Genomic DNA, 15,155 nt, shown 5'->3' on the forward strand with positions numbered 1-15,155 from the left:
GCTTTATTGTGTAAAGCTACTAGAACAGTTTTGCTTATTAATAAAACATGACATTTTTTTGGTGAAGGCCAAAAAAAACACATTTTTATATTGATACACACATTTTGGTGAAGGCACCATAACGACGTTGAGGAATACAATTCGTCACCATTACTGTTTCCCTTCAAGCTTGCTCTGTGAACGCTACCACTGCCCCCGACAGTATCACACTTCCTCCATCGCTGCTGTCTGACACCACTGATTGGACCAGCCAACTGCTCTGGACACAAGATGTCCTGCACGGCCGCGGCAGCTGGTGCCCCTCCCCTTCATCTGGCTTACCCTTTACATTATGTGCCAGTAGTATATATAGCGAGACAGGCTCTGGGAAAGGCCTCTGGCAGACAGAATGAAGTGGCTGGTCTCTGTGAGTTGCCTGGCGCTACTGCTGGTCCTTGCTTCTGCAGGTATGGATTTTTGACTTGTTAATGCACCATTCACTCTGATATGATGGACGGCTTATGTGGATGGATTGATTAAGGGCAGTAGGTCAACTGGTTATCATGTATTCAAAGTCAATGGCATGGAGTTGAAAGATAGCATTAGCTGGTTACTGGTTATCTTTTATTCTATGCCAGAGGATCCAAGGTCTGCCAAGTAGTACTTATGGTAGAAAACCGTTTTGAGGGCATGTAGTCATTCATTCACCAGCTGTTGTCATTTCCTTCTGGGCTGTTGGATGTGTTTCCACTCATTCTTGTTTCAGAGCTATTTAACTGTGGTATGCCAGGGATGTATCATCTGCTTCGTTTTTGAATAATCTTGAATTGACGGTGTGATTTGACAAAGGACTGTATTTCAATCAGGCCGTGTTTTAACCAGTGTCCGTGAAGTAATATGTCATTTTGTACTCTGCACACTTGAAATGGTGAAAGTTATGGACAGTTTGTTAACATGCTTGTTGAACATTGAAAGATTCATTACTGCTAAGTATTCTACCAGCTTGTGGCTACTGTATGTTGAAATACCAGCTGGAGAGCACTAGTGGAGGAGGAAATACCAGGGCTAGCCAGCCACCTCCTTGAGGCATGATTGGCGTCACTGTCACCAGTATTTAACCAGTACTGGAGTCACAGGGCAGAATTCAAAACCAGGTTTCCAACTTGATAAACCGAAACCTGGCTCAGGCCAAAGAGCAATACTAATACAACTAATATATAACTAACTAATAGATGGTAATGGAGGTGATTTCACTCACAGCAATTTGTAACCACCTGTGATAAGGCCATGCTACACCCAGGCAGAGCAGAGGGTGGTTGAATACTTTTAGGTTTGTTTACCTTTCCTGTGACTTTGGCTGCTTAGCAGTTTCAAGCCTGCATTTAAATGTCACTGAGGGTTTTGGCATCTGGGTAGCACATGACCGGACAGGGGAATTTCCCAGTGTCCTTACACCCCACTGGTAAAAGGTTACCAGTACTTTTATTATTTGGTGGATTGTGGATTATCGTATTAAAGTATCTAGTTCTAGTTATGGCAACTGTAATGAGGGTAGTAGAGGACAGAAACTTCTCTGGCTTTTGGTGAGGCTGGCAGTGCATTTTGTATTTTCGATTTGTGCTTGCTAATGGGGTACCCTTGCCTGCCCTTGTGCTGGTATATTTTGGTCCTGGTGGGCTTCTATAGCCAGGTGTTAGGCCCATGTCAAAGGGCATAGTAACCGAACACTGTATGAACTAAAGCCAGACATGGACAGTCCTTTCCCTCATATGCGGACATTAAGGGCCGGACACCACATCAAACTACAAATCAACACAGGCATAACCTGTGTAAACTATTCACATATTCTCTCCACATTGTGCTTGCACATGCCTGTCAAGTTGCTGAGCTAATGCAGCTGGCGAACCAGCTGCACTGCCAACGAATAAAATGTGTGCTGAATTCTGAGTGATACATCAATATGATTTTGTCTTTCTGTATTTTGTTTCGGTTAAGGCCCCAGTACAGAATTAAAGTATTTCTGAATACCATTTTGAAACAAAAAGTTGCAAGTTGCGAATGTCCCTTTATCGAAAAAATGTAATATTCTATATAACTCATTGTTGATTATGTAACTCAATTCACCATCAACACACATCGTGTTCATTGACTCCACTCTGATGACCTAGTGGATGGGACAAGAGTATTCTATTGTTTTATATATAGCTGTGTGGGGGTGTTGCAGGGGACTTGTGCAATAGTGTGGTTCCATTGGAGGCAGGGCTCCCAGTCTTCATGAAAGGCCCATCCCTCCTCCTTTTCACTCCTCTGAATCAGTGTGGACTATTTCTGTTCAGCCATAGAGAACCAAGAGACCCCGGCACCTGTCCCCCTCCATCCCCTGACCATAGCATGTGCTTTACAGGCTTAGCGCGGGGGGGGGGGCAGCAAGGGCCGGGGAGGTTCATACACATTACATACAGGTTATGTTCCTGTTGTTAAACTCTGATGTGTTAGTCGTTTGTCATTTCCCTGCTTGCTTTCAAGAGGAAACAGACAACAAAGTAAATGAATGTGTGGATTTTTTTTCTCAGCACCTTTAGACAGACACATCGACGGGCAAGCAGGAAGATTCAGAAACATCCTAGGTGCATTCGTACTTCTTCTACTCAAGCCCTTTCCATTCTGCCATCCATGTAAACTGAATGTGACCGAATGAAGCTATGTTCATGTGGTGATAGTCACTATCATGTAGTGGCTATCACCACATGAACTACCAACTGCTGGTTACATTGTTTTGAATTCACAATGGGAAAAGGGTGCTGATGGGGACTCCACCCATCTATATACAGCACCGGAATGGCTATTAACAATCCAAGCTCTGCTCAGATGTGGAAGGGTTAATAACATGTTCAGAAGCAACCTTAAGCCGCATGCAGTCCAGCTCATTCCTTATCATACCCCTTGCAAAAACCAATTGACTTACAAATCAAAACTTAAGAGAAACTTCTTAAAACCTCCTCCCCTTTATGTAAAACCTGTAACTCGTATTCAAGCCGGGTCACCACCCCCACAAGCAGTGGGAGAGCAGTGACCCTTTTTTACTTTGCTGATGACCACTTAGTGTCGCTGTGTATAATTTTTGCACTCTCATTTGCCATCTGGTTTGCACTGACGTTCCTGGCACACCTGGATCTCACCCTCAGGTTGAACCCTGCACATGCCAAGCACTGACACAATGAGATGAGACAATTCTAAGCCCCCTGAAATATTGTTGATGTCGCCAAGGTGAGCAAAGTTATTTGTCCCACATCATCACATGAGAGACACTGATGATTTATCAGTATGAAACTATTTCTATTTCAACATGAAGAATGAACACCATTTTCTACACTGTTTCCTGGAACCCTATAGAACAAATCCATCATAGTTTAGACATGCAGACTCCTCTTCAACGACATGCACCTTACAGGTGACACATTGTACCACCAGGTGTGAATGTGATTAGCCGCTACAAGCCGTTTTGAATATCTGCCTCTTCTGACATCACAAGTGGGCGTGTCCCCCTAGATGTGTAGATGCTGGATAGATCAGACTACCGCCTTACCCAGCGGACTGCAACAAACGTAGCTCATCTCTCCCTTATACATCTAGGTGGACACACCCACTAGTGATGTCAGAAGAGGCAGATATTCAAAACGGCTTGTAGCGGCTAATCACCCTCAAACCCGATGGTATAATATTCCACCTTTAAGAAGTGGGAGTTAAGAAGGGAGGGGTGGGTGTTGTAATGCCTAGTCAGTTTATGAGGGTAGTGCCGTCTCATCCACACACGCCTGACCGGCTGGCAGCAGTATCGGCAGCTCGGGTTGTGGGATGTGAGATGCAATAGCACTACAGCTTTGGACCAGATCCAAATCGTGCAGGCGACATCAAACCCTACATAGCAGGGGCAATATCAGTGCTCAAGTCCTCAGATACCTGTATAGTTTCTCCATTATGGACTTGGGTACACTTGAGTCTCGCCGCCGAGACAAGTTTTATGAGCAGGGTCTTTAAAATGTGTGGGCCACTGTGGACACACTGAATGCCAGTTTGGAAGAGTTGATGTCTGTTTATGTCTGCAATAGTGGTTAAGGTGTTGGGCATTTTATTAAAGACTAAATGCTGTTTGTTGGCTTGAAGTGTATCCATTGTTTGTACTGATGAAATGACCTGGATGGAAAAAACGGGCAAAGAAAAGCCCATCTGCCAATGACATTCCACAAGGCTCATTCTGACATTCTCCTGTCAGCCAAAGTACTGGTGGTTAACATCAACGGCTTCGAGAGTTAGACGGGGGTTGGCACTCCCAGGTACAAAGACATGTGATGATTTCAGTGACGTGCCCGACGGTAGGGCTACGAGGTCCCCAACAGAATCCCGACTGGGGATCGGCAGGCACCTTCAGGGCCCCTAGATGTTTTGGGGAGTGAATCAGGCCCCAGAATAGGACAACACAGTTGTCAGGGAGGGAATGGACGCAGCAGAGCACAAGAGTGTTAAGCTTTCTGTCCAGCCCAGCCCCCCGTGTCACGACCTCTGTGACTCATCTTCACCAAAGCTCTCGGTTCCTAAGCCTCGGCATCTCTAGCGCCACATTTAAAATAGATATGTCAGTAGCGCCAGCTTCTTTTGCCAACGTTTCATTGACACTGTAGACTAGAGTAAGATCGTTTCAAGAGTATTTATATATACAGGGTATTTGTATATATTTATATATATATGTACGACACATTGGCCATTGCCCCAAAAGGCCAAGGTCTACATTAGGTATACTTAACCGAAAAGACTCGACTGCCTTGACATCATTGATTTCTCTACGATTCAATGTTGACTCTGCAAGCACTTTTTCTTGCGTTACCAGTGACAAAACAAATCTCCAACCAACATTTGGAGATTTGGGAGCATTGGGAGCAATGGATCTACTGAGAGCAACCCCCTTAATTGACTGCTTTGGAAGGTGTGAAATGCATGACTGAGTCTCAACCGAAGCGCCTCCTCTGGCTTGTAATATGAATCTCAGAAATACATTCAGCTCACATAACACGCTTGTCCCTCCAGAGGCTTCACAGTCTGCAGAAGATCGAGTTGGCAAGCTCTCTCTCTCTATCTTGCGCTCTCTCACACACTCTTCCTCTTCCTCTCCCTCTCTCTCCCTCTCCCTCTTCCTCTCTCTCTCTCTCTCTCTCTCTCTCTCTCTCTCTCTCTCTCTCTCTCTCTCTCTCTCTCTCCCACTCCTAATTCAATTAAATGTGCAAAAGGTCAGGGCTCTGGGTTCAATCTGGTTTAGGTATCCGGTCCACTTATGATGCAGTGTGAGATGAAACAGAGAGCGATGTACCAAGTATATGCAGCGATCATAATGTACTTCCTACCTTGCAATCCCTGGCCATGGCACAAGGCGCCGGTAAATATCAGGGAGGTCTTCACTCCTTAATGGAAGTCAGAGAGGGAAGGAAACCAACTGCAAATGGCGTATGGTTTTGATTGGTAATCAAAGCGATCAACGCCATAATGGGGGATTTGGTTGATAAATAGGATTAACTTGTTTTTACAGAGTATAAAACACAGGCATTCTTCTTCATGGAACATTTTGATGATTCAGTGCATGCCAGACACAGCCCTAAAAACAAGAAGGGGACCTCACACACAATAGAAATAGACGTTTTAGAAGAAAGCAGACGACATGTGACTAGAGAATCTGGACGAAATGTGCTCTGAAGGCTGATGTGGCACACATGCTGTTTAACCTGAACTTCTGCTACTGAAGACGCGTTATTTTGTCCTCAATGTTAAAGGCAAAAGAACAGCCATGACATTGATATGGTGGAACCCTTCCAGAACACATGATGGCAAATCACGTCATCATGAATGTTAGATTATCATGCAGCTTGAGTGTACTCCGGCCAACAACCAAACATATCGAGCAGAGAGAATATGGATGAACAGAATGAACTGCTTTAGCCACGTTCTTTGGTGAATGGGAGTTATTGTGTTATTGTGGTTGTGTTGCTATGGGTCTGCGTCAACAATTTATTATCGTCAAGTCATTAATACTACAAAACATTTTTCAATACACTATCTGACTTTTATGTGTCTCAGATGTATAAATGGTACAGGAGTCATTGAACGGTTAATACTATACTCTGACTAGAGTTGAGTATTTATAACCATACGATACCCATACGATATGAAGTGTAAAACCTTTGGACCTTTGACCTCTGGGGGACGTCAAACAGGAAGTGAGCTCTTATCTCTGCAAGGCCTTCAAACCAAACTTCGCTCATAGTCTTATGACCCTATCCTGATGATGCCCAAATAATTGGGCATCATCAACGCCAAGGGGGGCGTTGTTAGCAGTAAGTCTATTCCGACCCTTAGAAAGCAACTTCTCATTGTGATAACAATTTGCAAATAGCTTTCATCTATTTGCGGCACGAGCGGCAGAGGGGACTAATTGTCTTATTTATAAATGTATGTATTTATTTATATAAGTTACTTATTTATTTAATTTTAATTTTAAATAAACATAATACCAATGGTCAGAAGTTTTACCAGAATTTTGATTTTACAAAGTCATGACAGAGGGATTTAGTGTCTTTATTCATGCTTGAAAGATGAACAATTTTTTATTTTGAAAGGGAATAAGCTGATGAAGCTGACAAGTGACCGATGTTTACTGTTTACAATATTTGAATTAAATGCAAACAAATCATTTGCTCTTGTTTCTCTGTTTTGAGATCAAACAGACTTAGCAGTCTTGTTTAAATGTTACAAATTGAGTTAATAAACTGAACTTGGAAATTGTTTTAAGTTGTTGCAGATGTTATTTCAGCTAATTGTTTTAATCTATTTTGTTAATAAGGTGATTGTATGCAGAATTCTGGTGCCAGCAACTTATACAGTGGTGTTGTACAGATAAATAAATAAATATTAGCAGGTTCTCAATAGTAGGCTATTTCAATTCAGGGGGAGCGCGTAAAAAATTCTGTCTCCTAGGTGGGGAATGACAGAAAATAATTGAGAACAACTGGTCTAGAACATGTTGTACTTGTTGATTAGCTCACGTTGTTATGGCAATGAAAAATCCCTCAGCTGATAAAATAACGCCAGCGTTTTTCTTTTTACTGAAAATTAGCACCTTGTCAACTTTTTCTGCTCCTTGCGCCTATTCATGCTTATCATGCTACACACCATTAGTCTAGTAAATGTTGTACTAGACTCGATTTTTTTGCAACAGAAGTTTTATAAAAATGTATGGGTCCCTGAAACTGAGACAACATAATTCAGTGCTCCCAAAATAGTTGTCTGTTTCTCATAGTATTAGGCTAGTACATGTTGTACTTGTTGATTTTTTTGCATCTTGGAATAAAAAAATCTTGGACAGGACAAAATAAAAATCATGGATAATATAATACTACATAATACTACATTTACAAAAGTGTTGTCTATAGCTCCGATAAAAAGATTAAGTTATAAACAATTTATTTCTTCTTTAAGAGCAAGAGACTAGCCAAAATGTGCTTAATCCTTTCCTCTGGGATGAAATACTCATTGGTAATATGAGTTTAACTGAGGTTAAACTGTTACAAAAGGTATGTGCTTTTCTGACAATAAACAAGCAGACTGTTCAAAAATATACAATGCGTTGGATCGATAGATAAACTTCATATACCCCTGTGGCTTCCTGGGGCTGAGCCCCCCCAAAAGTCATAACCTAGAATCGCCCCTGCTCCACAGATCTCCTCGATGGGGTCTCCAGTCATGATGAGGATGCCTTGAGGGGGCTAGAGCTCCAGCATGCTGATGTGGAGCCCTTCCCCTGCCCATGCCCCCCCACAGAGGGGCATGGCAGCCAGACCTCCTCCAACGACACCCCCGCCCCAGAGAGAACACTCTGTCAGCCCTGCAACCCCCCGCCCTCTCTGGAGAAAGTAGAGGACGAAGATCAACCTGCCTCCGAAGAGGATGAGGAGGAACAAGCAGCTGCTGCAGGGGGAGATGTCTCCATTGAAGGACTGGACAGTGAAGAAGAGATTGGGGTGGAAGAGGCGGCCTCCAAGGAGGAGTTGGTAGTGGATGAGGAGTTGGTGCTGGTGGAACATCTCCTGTCAGAGTCCACAGAAGAGGCCGTAGAGCTTGAGGAGGGGGAGATGGAGGAGGTTAGTGTTGAGGAAACTGCAGATGTAGAAGCTGCCCAAGAGGAAGAAGAAGTGATGGAACAGCTGGAAGCCAACGACGTGGAAGATGAAGAAGATGTAGAAGAAGCTGCTGGAGAAGACACTGAGGAGGAACCGATCAGTGGAGAACCACAGGAGGAAGCTGAGGCCATTGAGGCAGAAGAGGAGGATACACCTGATCATCTCGTGGTGGACACTGTGCATGAAGAGGCCATCTCTGAGGCTGTTCTTGAGGAACAGGTGGAAGAGGAGGAACCTGAGGCTGAACTGCTGGAGGATCCAGAAGTGACAGAAGCAGATGTCCTCCCAGAACCTGAAGTGACTCCAGAGGAACTGATCCCAGAACCAGAGGCTGCTGTAGAGGAGGTTACTCCAGAGCCTCTGGACGACTCTGCAGCTGTGGTGGCAGAGGAGGAGGCTCAGGTGGTTGAAGATACCGTGGTTGTTGAAGAGGTCCCGTTGGAGGAGGCCATAGTGGAGGAGGCTACAGTGGAGGAGGCTTCAGTGGAGGAGGTCACAGTGGAGGAGGCTTCAGTGGAGGAGGCTCCAATGGAGGAGGCTCCAGTGGAGGAGGTCACAGTGGAGGAGGTCACAGTGGAGGAGGCTCCAGTGGAGGAGGCCCCAGTAGAGGAGGTCACAGTGGAGGAGGCTCCAATGGAGGAGGCTCCAGTGGAGGAGGCTCCAATGGAGGAGGTCACAGTGGAGGAGGCTCCAGTGGAGGAGGCTCCAGTGGAGGAGGCCCCAGTTGAGGAGGTCACAGTGGAGGAGGCTCCAGTGGGGGAGGCTCCAGTGGAGGAGGCTCCAGTGGAGGAGGCCCCAGTGGAGGAGGCTCCAATGGAGGAGGCTCCAGTGGAGGAGGCCCCAGTGGAGGAGGTCACAGTGGAGGAGGCTCCAGTGGGGGAGGTCCCAGTGGAGGAGGCCCCAGTGGAGGAGGCCCCAGTGGAGGAGGCCCCAGTGGAGGAGGCTACAGTAGAGGAGGTCCCAGTGGAGGAGGCTCCAGTGGAGGAGGCTCCAGTGGAGGAGGCCCCAGTGGAGGAGACGAGTGAAGAGGCGAAACCTGTTAAAGGTACGGACAAAACAACAAGAAAATTCTAAAGAAATATAGAAATATATAGCTTGAGCACAGAGTTTCTAGAGCTCGATGGGTTACTGGTAATGTCCAACCCTTTTCTGCTTAAAGCTCAGCGCACTCATCCCATTAATACACAATGGGTCTTGGGCAGTCTGTGCTGCTGCAATCAGAAAAGCTCAAAACATCCCATTGCATGACACCAGGGGGCTCATGCCTGCTGTAAAAGATGCTGGCAGAGGCTGAAAGCGCGTTTTTGGCGCCAAGTATGGTCCTACTACAAAGTGTCTATTTTTGAATGGGTTTGAATTGTTGTTGAACTGTAAAAAAAAAAGTATGTTTGTGTATGTGTGTGTGTGTGTGTGTGTGTGTGAGTGAGTGAGTGAGTGAGTGAGTGAGTGAGTGAGTGAGTGAGTGAGTGAGTGTGTGTGTGTGTGTGTGTGTGTGTTTGTCCTGAGGCACATCATGCAGGAATAACCTGGGCCACAGAAATAGACCACTGAAAATAGCTGTAGAAAGGGATGGACAGTGAGATGGATGGAGTGTGATATAAGAGCAAGGCCGGCACACAGTGCAGATGGTCTGGTCACTCAGCCCGGGTCCAAACACTGCCTGGTGGGGAGGGGGAAGAGGGGGTGGGAAGGGCAGTCTGTTTTGTACCCATGCCAGCCATGACCCCATAGCTTTACCGGATCAAATAATTACCACTCATGTTACGCATATGACAAGGGGCGGCTTTTGGACAAAGCCAGAGATTAATTCTACGGCATGAATTCCATGCAATTAGCGCCATCTCATGGCCTTGCCTCTTACTTAATGCAAGGGTGGTACGAAGACCCCAGGACCTGGCTGATGTTGTTTCTGCTGGTGTGCTTCCCCTCAGCCGGCAGAGAGGGCCGCCAACTCAGAGACAGGACACACATCGACGAGACGCTGCGATTGACCTCCTCCGAGCCATCCGCGGAGTTCTCAGGTGGGTTGAGAGAGAAGAGTCCTGAATACATTGAATACATAGATACATATACATTACATACATACATACATGACATACATACAGTACATGCATATATATATATATATACTGTATACATATATATCTCCCTGTGCATATATATATAGGCATATATGCATATTCATAGAAACATACTTACATGCATACAGACATACATAAATGGAACCTTTCAAATGATTCTCTCCAGATGTTTGTGTCGTTACTTTGGACTAGCAAAGATCCCAAAACACAAACAATTGGCTTCCAACATGTATTCCTGACCATGACTTCTCTTTCTCTATAGCTGCCATGAAGAAGCTACTGAGCATTTATCACAGCGCCATCAAGCCCATGGAAAATGCATACAAGTACAATGAAATGAGGCAGCACCAGGTGTCAGGTAGGCTCACTTCCCTCCACTCGAGTGGACCTTAATTCCATCATTCACAGGAGGGATGAGAATTGAAAACAATGCTTAATTGCATTCATCTTTTCTATTAGCACATATTTGTATGCAGGCCTCAATGCTGAGCAGCCTACTTCATGGATGATTTGCGTTAATTAAAACACAATACTTGAAAGCAAAAAGAAAACATGATTCAAGAGCAATAACCACTGATCTATCGGCTAAAGCCGCAAATAGCTATATTTAACAACCTAAATCAGTCTGAACGTCATAAATAGTTGCTTTATTTGTATATAATTTATAAAAAATGCGAGGCTTCCAGGCCGACAAACCGCAGCTCAAATGATGTCATAATATAGTAGGGGGCTGCTCTCTGTGTGAATTGTGAGCCCCCATGTGGTGTATCGTGGTAGTGCAAAACAAAGTTGTGCAACACGGAGAAAAAGTGGATAGTTTGTATAACAACCAAATAATTAAACCATAACAAATAGATTAAAAATTACATTAAAATAACATGTTTCTTTAATATGCTGTTTTGCTTATCTCCCTGTCACACACACGCGTGCGCACACACACACAGATGGTGAGATCACATCCAAGCCCATGGTATTGTTCCTGGGTCCCTGGAGTGTGGGCAAGTCATCCATGATCAATTACCTGCTCGGCCTGCACAGCAGCACCCAGGAACTCTATACAGGTATGTATAGAAATGAAATATGTCCTTTCTACCTGCTGCTCTCTATGTGCCCCATTCATATGTTTCTGTTTTACACATCATTTCCATCCATTCTTTGCAAGTGGAGGTGCAAAAATAGCCATATATTCCTCCATATTTCACAATGACAAGTAAACTAGGTCAACAAAAGATGCTAATTGTTCTGCTGCTTGTGTGGCTCGGAAGAAGGAATAGAGTTCTATATATATGATGACATGCATTTCTTGTGCTGTATACCACAACACACGTGCAATTGAACATGCGTACCGTCTCCTCATAATATCCGTACTCACACAAACCCCTAATAACGGAGACGATGACCGCTGCTTCCCCGGCAGGCGCTGAGCCGACCACCTCCGAGTACACGGTGGTGATGCACGGCGACAAGTTCCGCAGTGTGGAGGGAATCGTCATGGCGGCCGACAGCTCGCGCTCCTTCTCCCCCCTTGAGAAGTTCGGCCAGGGCTTCCTGGAGAAGCTGGTGGGCATCGAGATGCCCCACCCGCTGCTGGAGAGGGTCTCCTTCGTGGACACGCCCGGGATCATCGAGAACCGCAAGCAGCAGGAGAGAGGTGAGACGGGTGGGAGGGGCCGGGCGGGGAGTGAGACAGGTGGCAGAGGCCTGGGCGGGGGGGGGGAGTGTGGCGCAGGAGGAGAGCGGTGAGACAGGTGGCAGAGGCCTGGGGGGGGGGAGTGTGGTGCAGGAGGAGAGAGGTGAGACAGGTGGCAGAGGCCTGGGGGGGAGTGTGGTGCAGGAGGAGAGAGGTGAGACAGGTGGCAGAGGCCTGGGGGGGAGTGTGGTGCAGGAGGAGAGAGGTGAGACAGGTGGCAGAGGCCTGGGGGGGGGGAGTGTGGTGCAGGAGGAGAGAGGTGAGACAGGTGGCAGAGGCCTTGATGAGGTGAGTGTTCATGAGGAGAGAGGTGAGACAGGTGGCAGAGGCCTTGGTGAGGAGAGTGTTCATGAGGAGAGAGGTGAGACGGGTGACAGAGGCCTTGGTGAGGAGAGTGTTCATGAGGAGAGAGGTGAGTGTGTGTGTGCATACACACACACACACACACACACACAGATCCCACAGCGAGATCACATGAGACAGTGAAAAAACACTGAAAGTCCTTAACCCGGTCGTCTCCTCTTCCAGGCTACCCCTACAACGAGGTGTGCCAGTGGTTCATCGACCGCGCCGACCTCATCTTCCTGGTGTTCGACCCCACCAAGCTGGACGTGGGCGGGGAGCTGGAGATGCTCTTCAAGCAGATGAAGGGCCGCGAGTCCCAGATCCGCATCATCCTCAACAAGGCGGACAACCTGGCCCGGCAGGACCTGATGCGGGTGTACGGCGCCCTGTTCTGGAGCATGGCGCCCCTGATCAACGTGACCGAGCCCCCGCGCGTCTACGTCAGCTCCTTCTGGCCGCAGGACTACGCCCCCGACACTAGCAAAGAGCTCTTCATGAAGGAGGAGATCTCCCTGCTGGAGGATCTAAACGAGGTGAGGCCGGCTCCCCAACCCCGCCCCCCCCCTGCCCCGAGACGCACCCTTCAGAGGTCTTCTTATCAGCGCCGCCGACGCCGACGTGCCTGTGTTTTAACGTTGACACATTATACCACCAGGTGTGAGTGTGGTGACGGATAGACGAGCAACGTTTGCTACAGTCCACTGGGTTGGCTGGTAGACCGATCTATCCAGCACACATCTAGGTGGACACGCCCACTTGTGATGTCAGAAGAGGCCGATTTTCAAAACGGCTGGTCATGGCTAATCAAGCGCACACCTGGTGGTATAATATGTCGCCTTTAAAGTTCGTTCAGCCCTTGACCGAAGGTGCTGAGGGGTCACCTTTCACCAGGCTCTCTAGTATAAAGAACGGATCAAGCATGGTTAGCCGTCTGACTCTGCGATGATTTGCATAAGCCGTCGTTAGTGTAGGATTTGCATGTGTGGGTGAATAAGAGGAACAGTTTGTGGTCTGAGTGACAATAGTGTGAACAATGCAGGCCACTTACGTTTCCTGTTTGTTAGCTATTAGGGAAAATGATTGGATAATATGACCAGACTGAGCAGTCTCTCACTCTTACACATGTAGACAATGATAATAACATTGGCATGAAGCCATTTTAATGTCCTGACGCTCGTTATTGTCCCTGTTCTCTATTTGTATCTCCTCATCCCTCTGCTTGTTCCACACTCACTTCCTCTTCATCTCCTCCACCCGACCACAGGTGATCGAGAACCAGCTGGAGAACAAAATCGCCTTCATCCGGCAGCACGCCATCCGCGTGCGTATCCACGCGCTGCTGGTCGACCGCTACCTGCACACCTACGGCGAGAAGCTGGGCTGGTTCAGCGACCCCTACGAGGTCACCCAGGACATCGTGTCCGACCCGGACAAGTACTACATCTTCAAGTCCATCCTGGCCAAGACCAACGTCAGCAAGTTCGACCTGCCCGCCAAGGAGGCCTACCAGGACTTCTTCGGGGTGAACTCCATGTCGGGCTTCAAGCAGCTCTCGCAGCACTGCAGCTGGTCGGGGGGCTGCCTGCTGGAGAAGATCGAGAAGGCCATCACCGAGGAGCTGCCGGCCCTGCTCAGCGGCGTGGGGAGGATGTCCGCAGGGCCCGCCAAAGCTGCGCCCGCCGCGGCCACGGCGGCCCCGCCACCGCTGCCCGGAACCTGCGAAGGCGCCGGCTGCACAGAGCAGCCCAAGAACCGCTGGCGGAAACAGTGAGACGGAGAGAGAGAGAGAGAGAGAGAGAGAGGAGGAGAGCGGTGGAGAGGAAGGAAAGGAAAATAAAGGAAAGATGGAGGGAGAAGGACAGTAGCCAGACGCTTCACACGGGTGACACCGCCCCCCTGGTCACTGTATTTGTCTACTGGGATGACTGGGGCCACAGAGATGGGAAACCAAGGAGGGGCCGGTATGGCTACAGCACACCTGGGATCAGAGAGTCATGAGTGATCCTTCCTCTTCTCATCGGTTTTTGTCCTGTATCCAGCACTGCATTGGCAGCTTATGGCTGCATCAGCCTGCCACAGAGAGAGAGAGAGAGACAGAGAGACAGAGAGAGAGAGAGAGAGAGAGAGAGAGAGAGAGAGAGAGAGAGAGAGAGAGAGAGAGAGAGAGAGAGAGAGAGAGAGAGAGACAGAGAGAGAGAGATCTAGTCTGGTTGAGAATGGTACTATGAAAGTACTGGAATATTACACCTTTTATTTGATTTCACAATTTACCAAGTTAAATGTCACAAATATCTTCTGTCTCTTTTGCGTTCTCCCGTCCAACCTGGTCGAGACCGATTACTCTCGGGAGAATTGTCGCAGTATAAATATTTCAATGAACAATATCCATGAATAATCATCACGATAAGGCAATAACATCAGTGTATTTTCAAAATAGTTTAGGGTGGTTGTGTTTTTTTTTTTGTACGTATGCAACATGGTAGAAACCCCATCACTTGAAACACCATTAAATGTGTTTCTTGCCTTCAAGCCATTGTCTATAGAGAGATTTCTGATTCAGTGTCTTTCATTTCAGTATTTATTGGACAGGTTGTGGTTGGAGCATTCTTGAATAAACCACACTTCCCATCAGTCAATCATTGTGTGCCGTAGGCTAGCTCTCCTATATGGTGTAGCTCTGTTTATTACACTGTCATACGAGCAACACAAAATGTATTATTGAATGCAAATGTGTGTTTCTGTGTCTTCCTAATGTTTGTTTTATGATTTTAGCATAGTATCCTAGCTGTGACAGTGCATTATTAAATTAATATTTATTGCATTCAATATGATCCTACG

General features: G+C 46.9%; 2 protein-coding genes across 2 annotated transcripts; both read left to right on the plus strand.

The window, feature by feature from the left end:
* Positions 1-388: 388 nt before the first annotated feature.
* LOC307071395 (uncharacterized protein) lies at positions 389-9,275 on the plus strand (the record flags this gene model as incomplete). Its single annotated transcript, XM_079730375.1, has 2 exons — positions 389-446; positions 7,741-9,275. 2 exons carry the CDS (start codon positions 389-391, stop codon positions 9,273-9,275), a joined length of 1,593 nt encoding a protein of 530 aa, XP_079586501.1.
* LOC307071083 (sarcalumenin-like) lies at positions 9,226-14,088 on the plus strand (the record flags this gene model as incomplete). Its single annotated transcript, XM_079729959.1, has 7 exons — positions 9,226-9,246; positions 10,133-10,222; positions 10,545-10,640; positions 11,227-11,343; positions 11,700-11,933; positions 12,501-12,850; positions 13,582-14,088. The coding sequence occupies exons 3-7, from the start codon at positions 10,550-10,552 to the stop codon at positions 14,086-14,088; spliced, it is 1,299 nt and encodes a 432-aa protein (XP_079586085.1). The 5' UTR covers positions 9,226-9,246; positions 10,133-10,222; positions 10,545-10,549.
* Positions 14,089-15,155: the final 1,067 nt, after the last annotated feature.

This window comes from Pollachius pollachius (assembly GCF_949987615.1).
Source record: "Pollachius pollachius genome assembly, chromosome: 2".
NCBI lineage: Eukaryota > Metazoa > Chordata > Actinopteri > Gadiformes > Gadidae > Pollachius > Pollachius pollachius.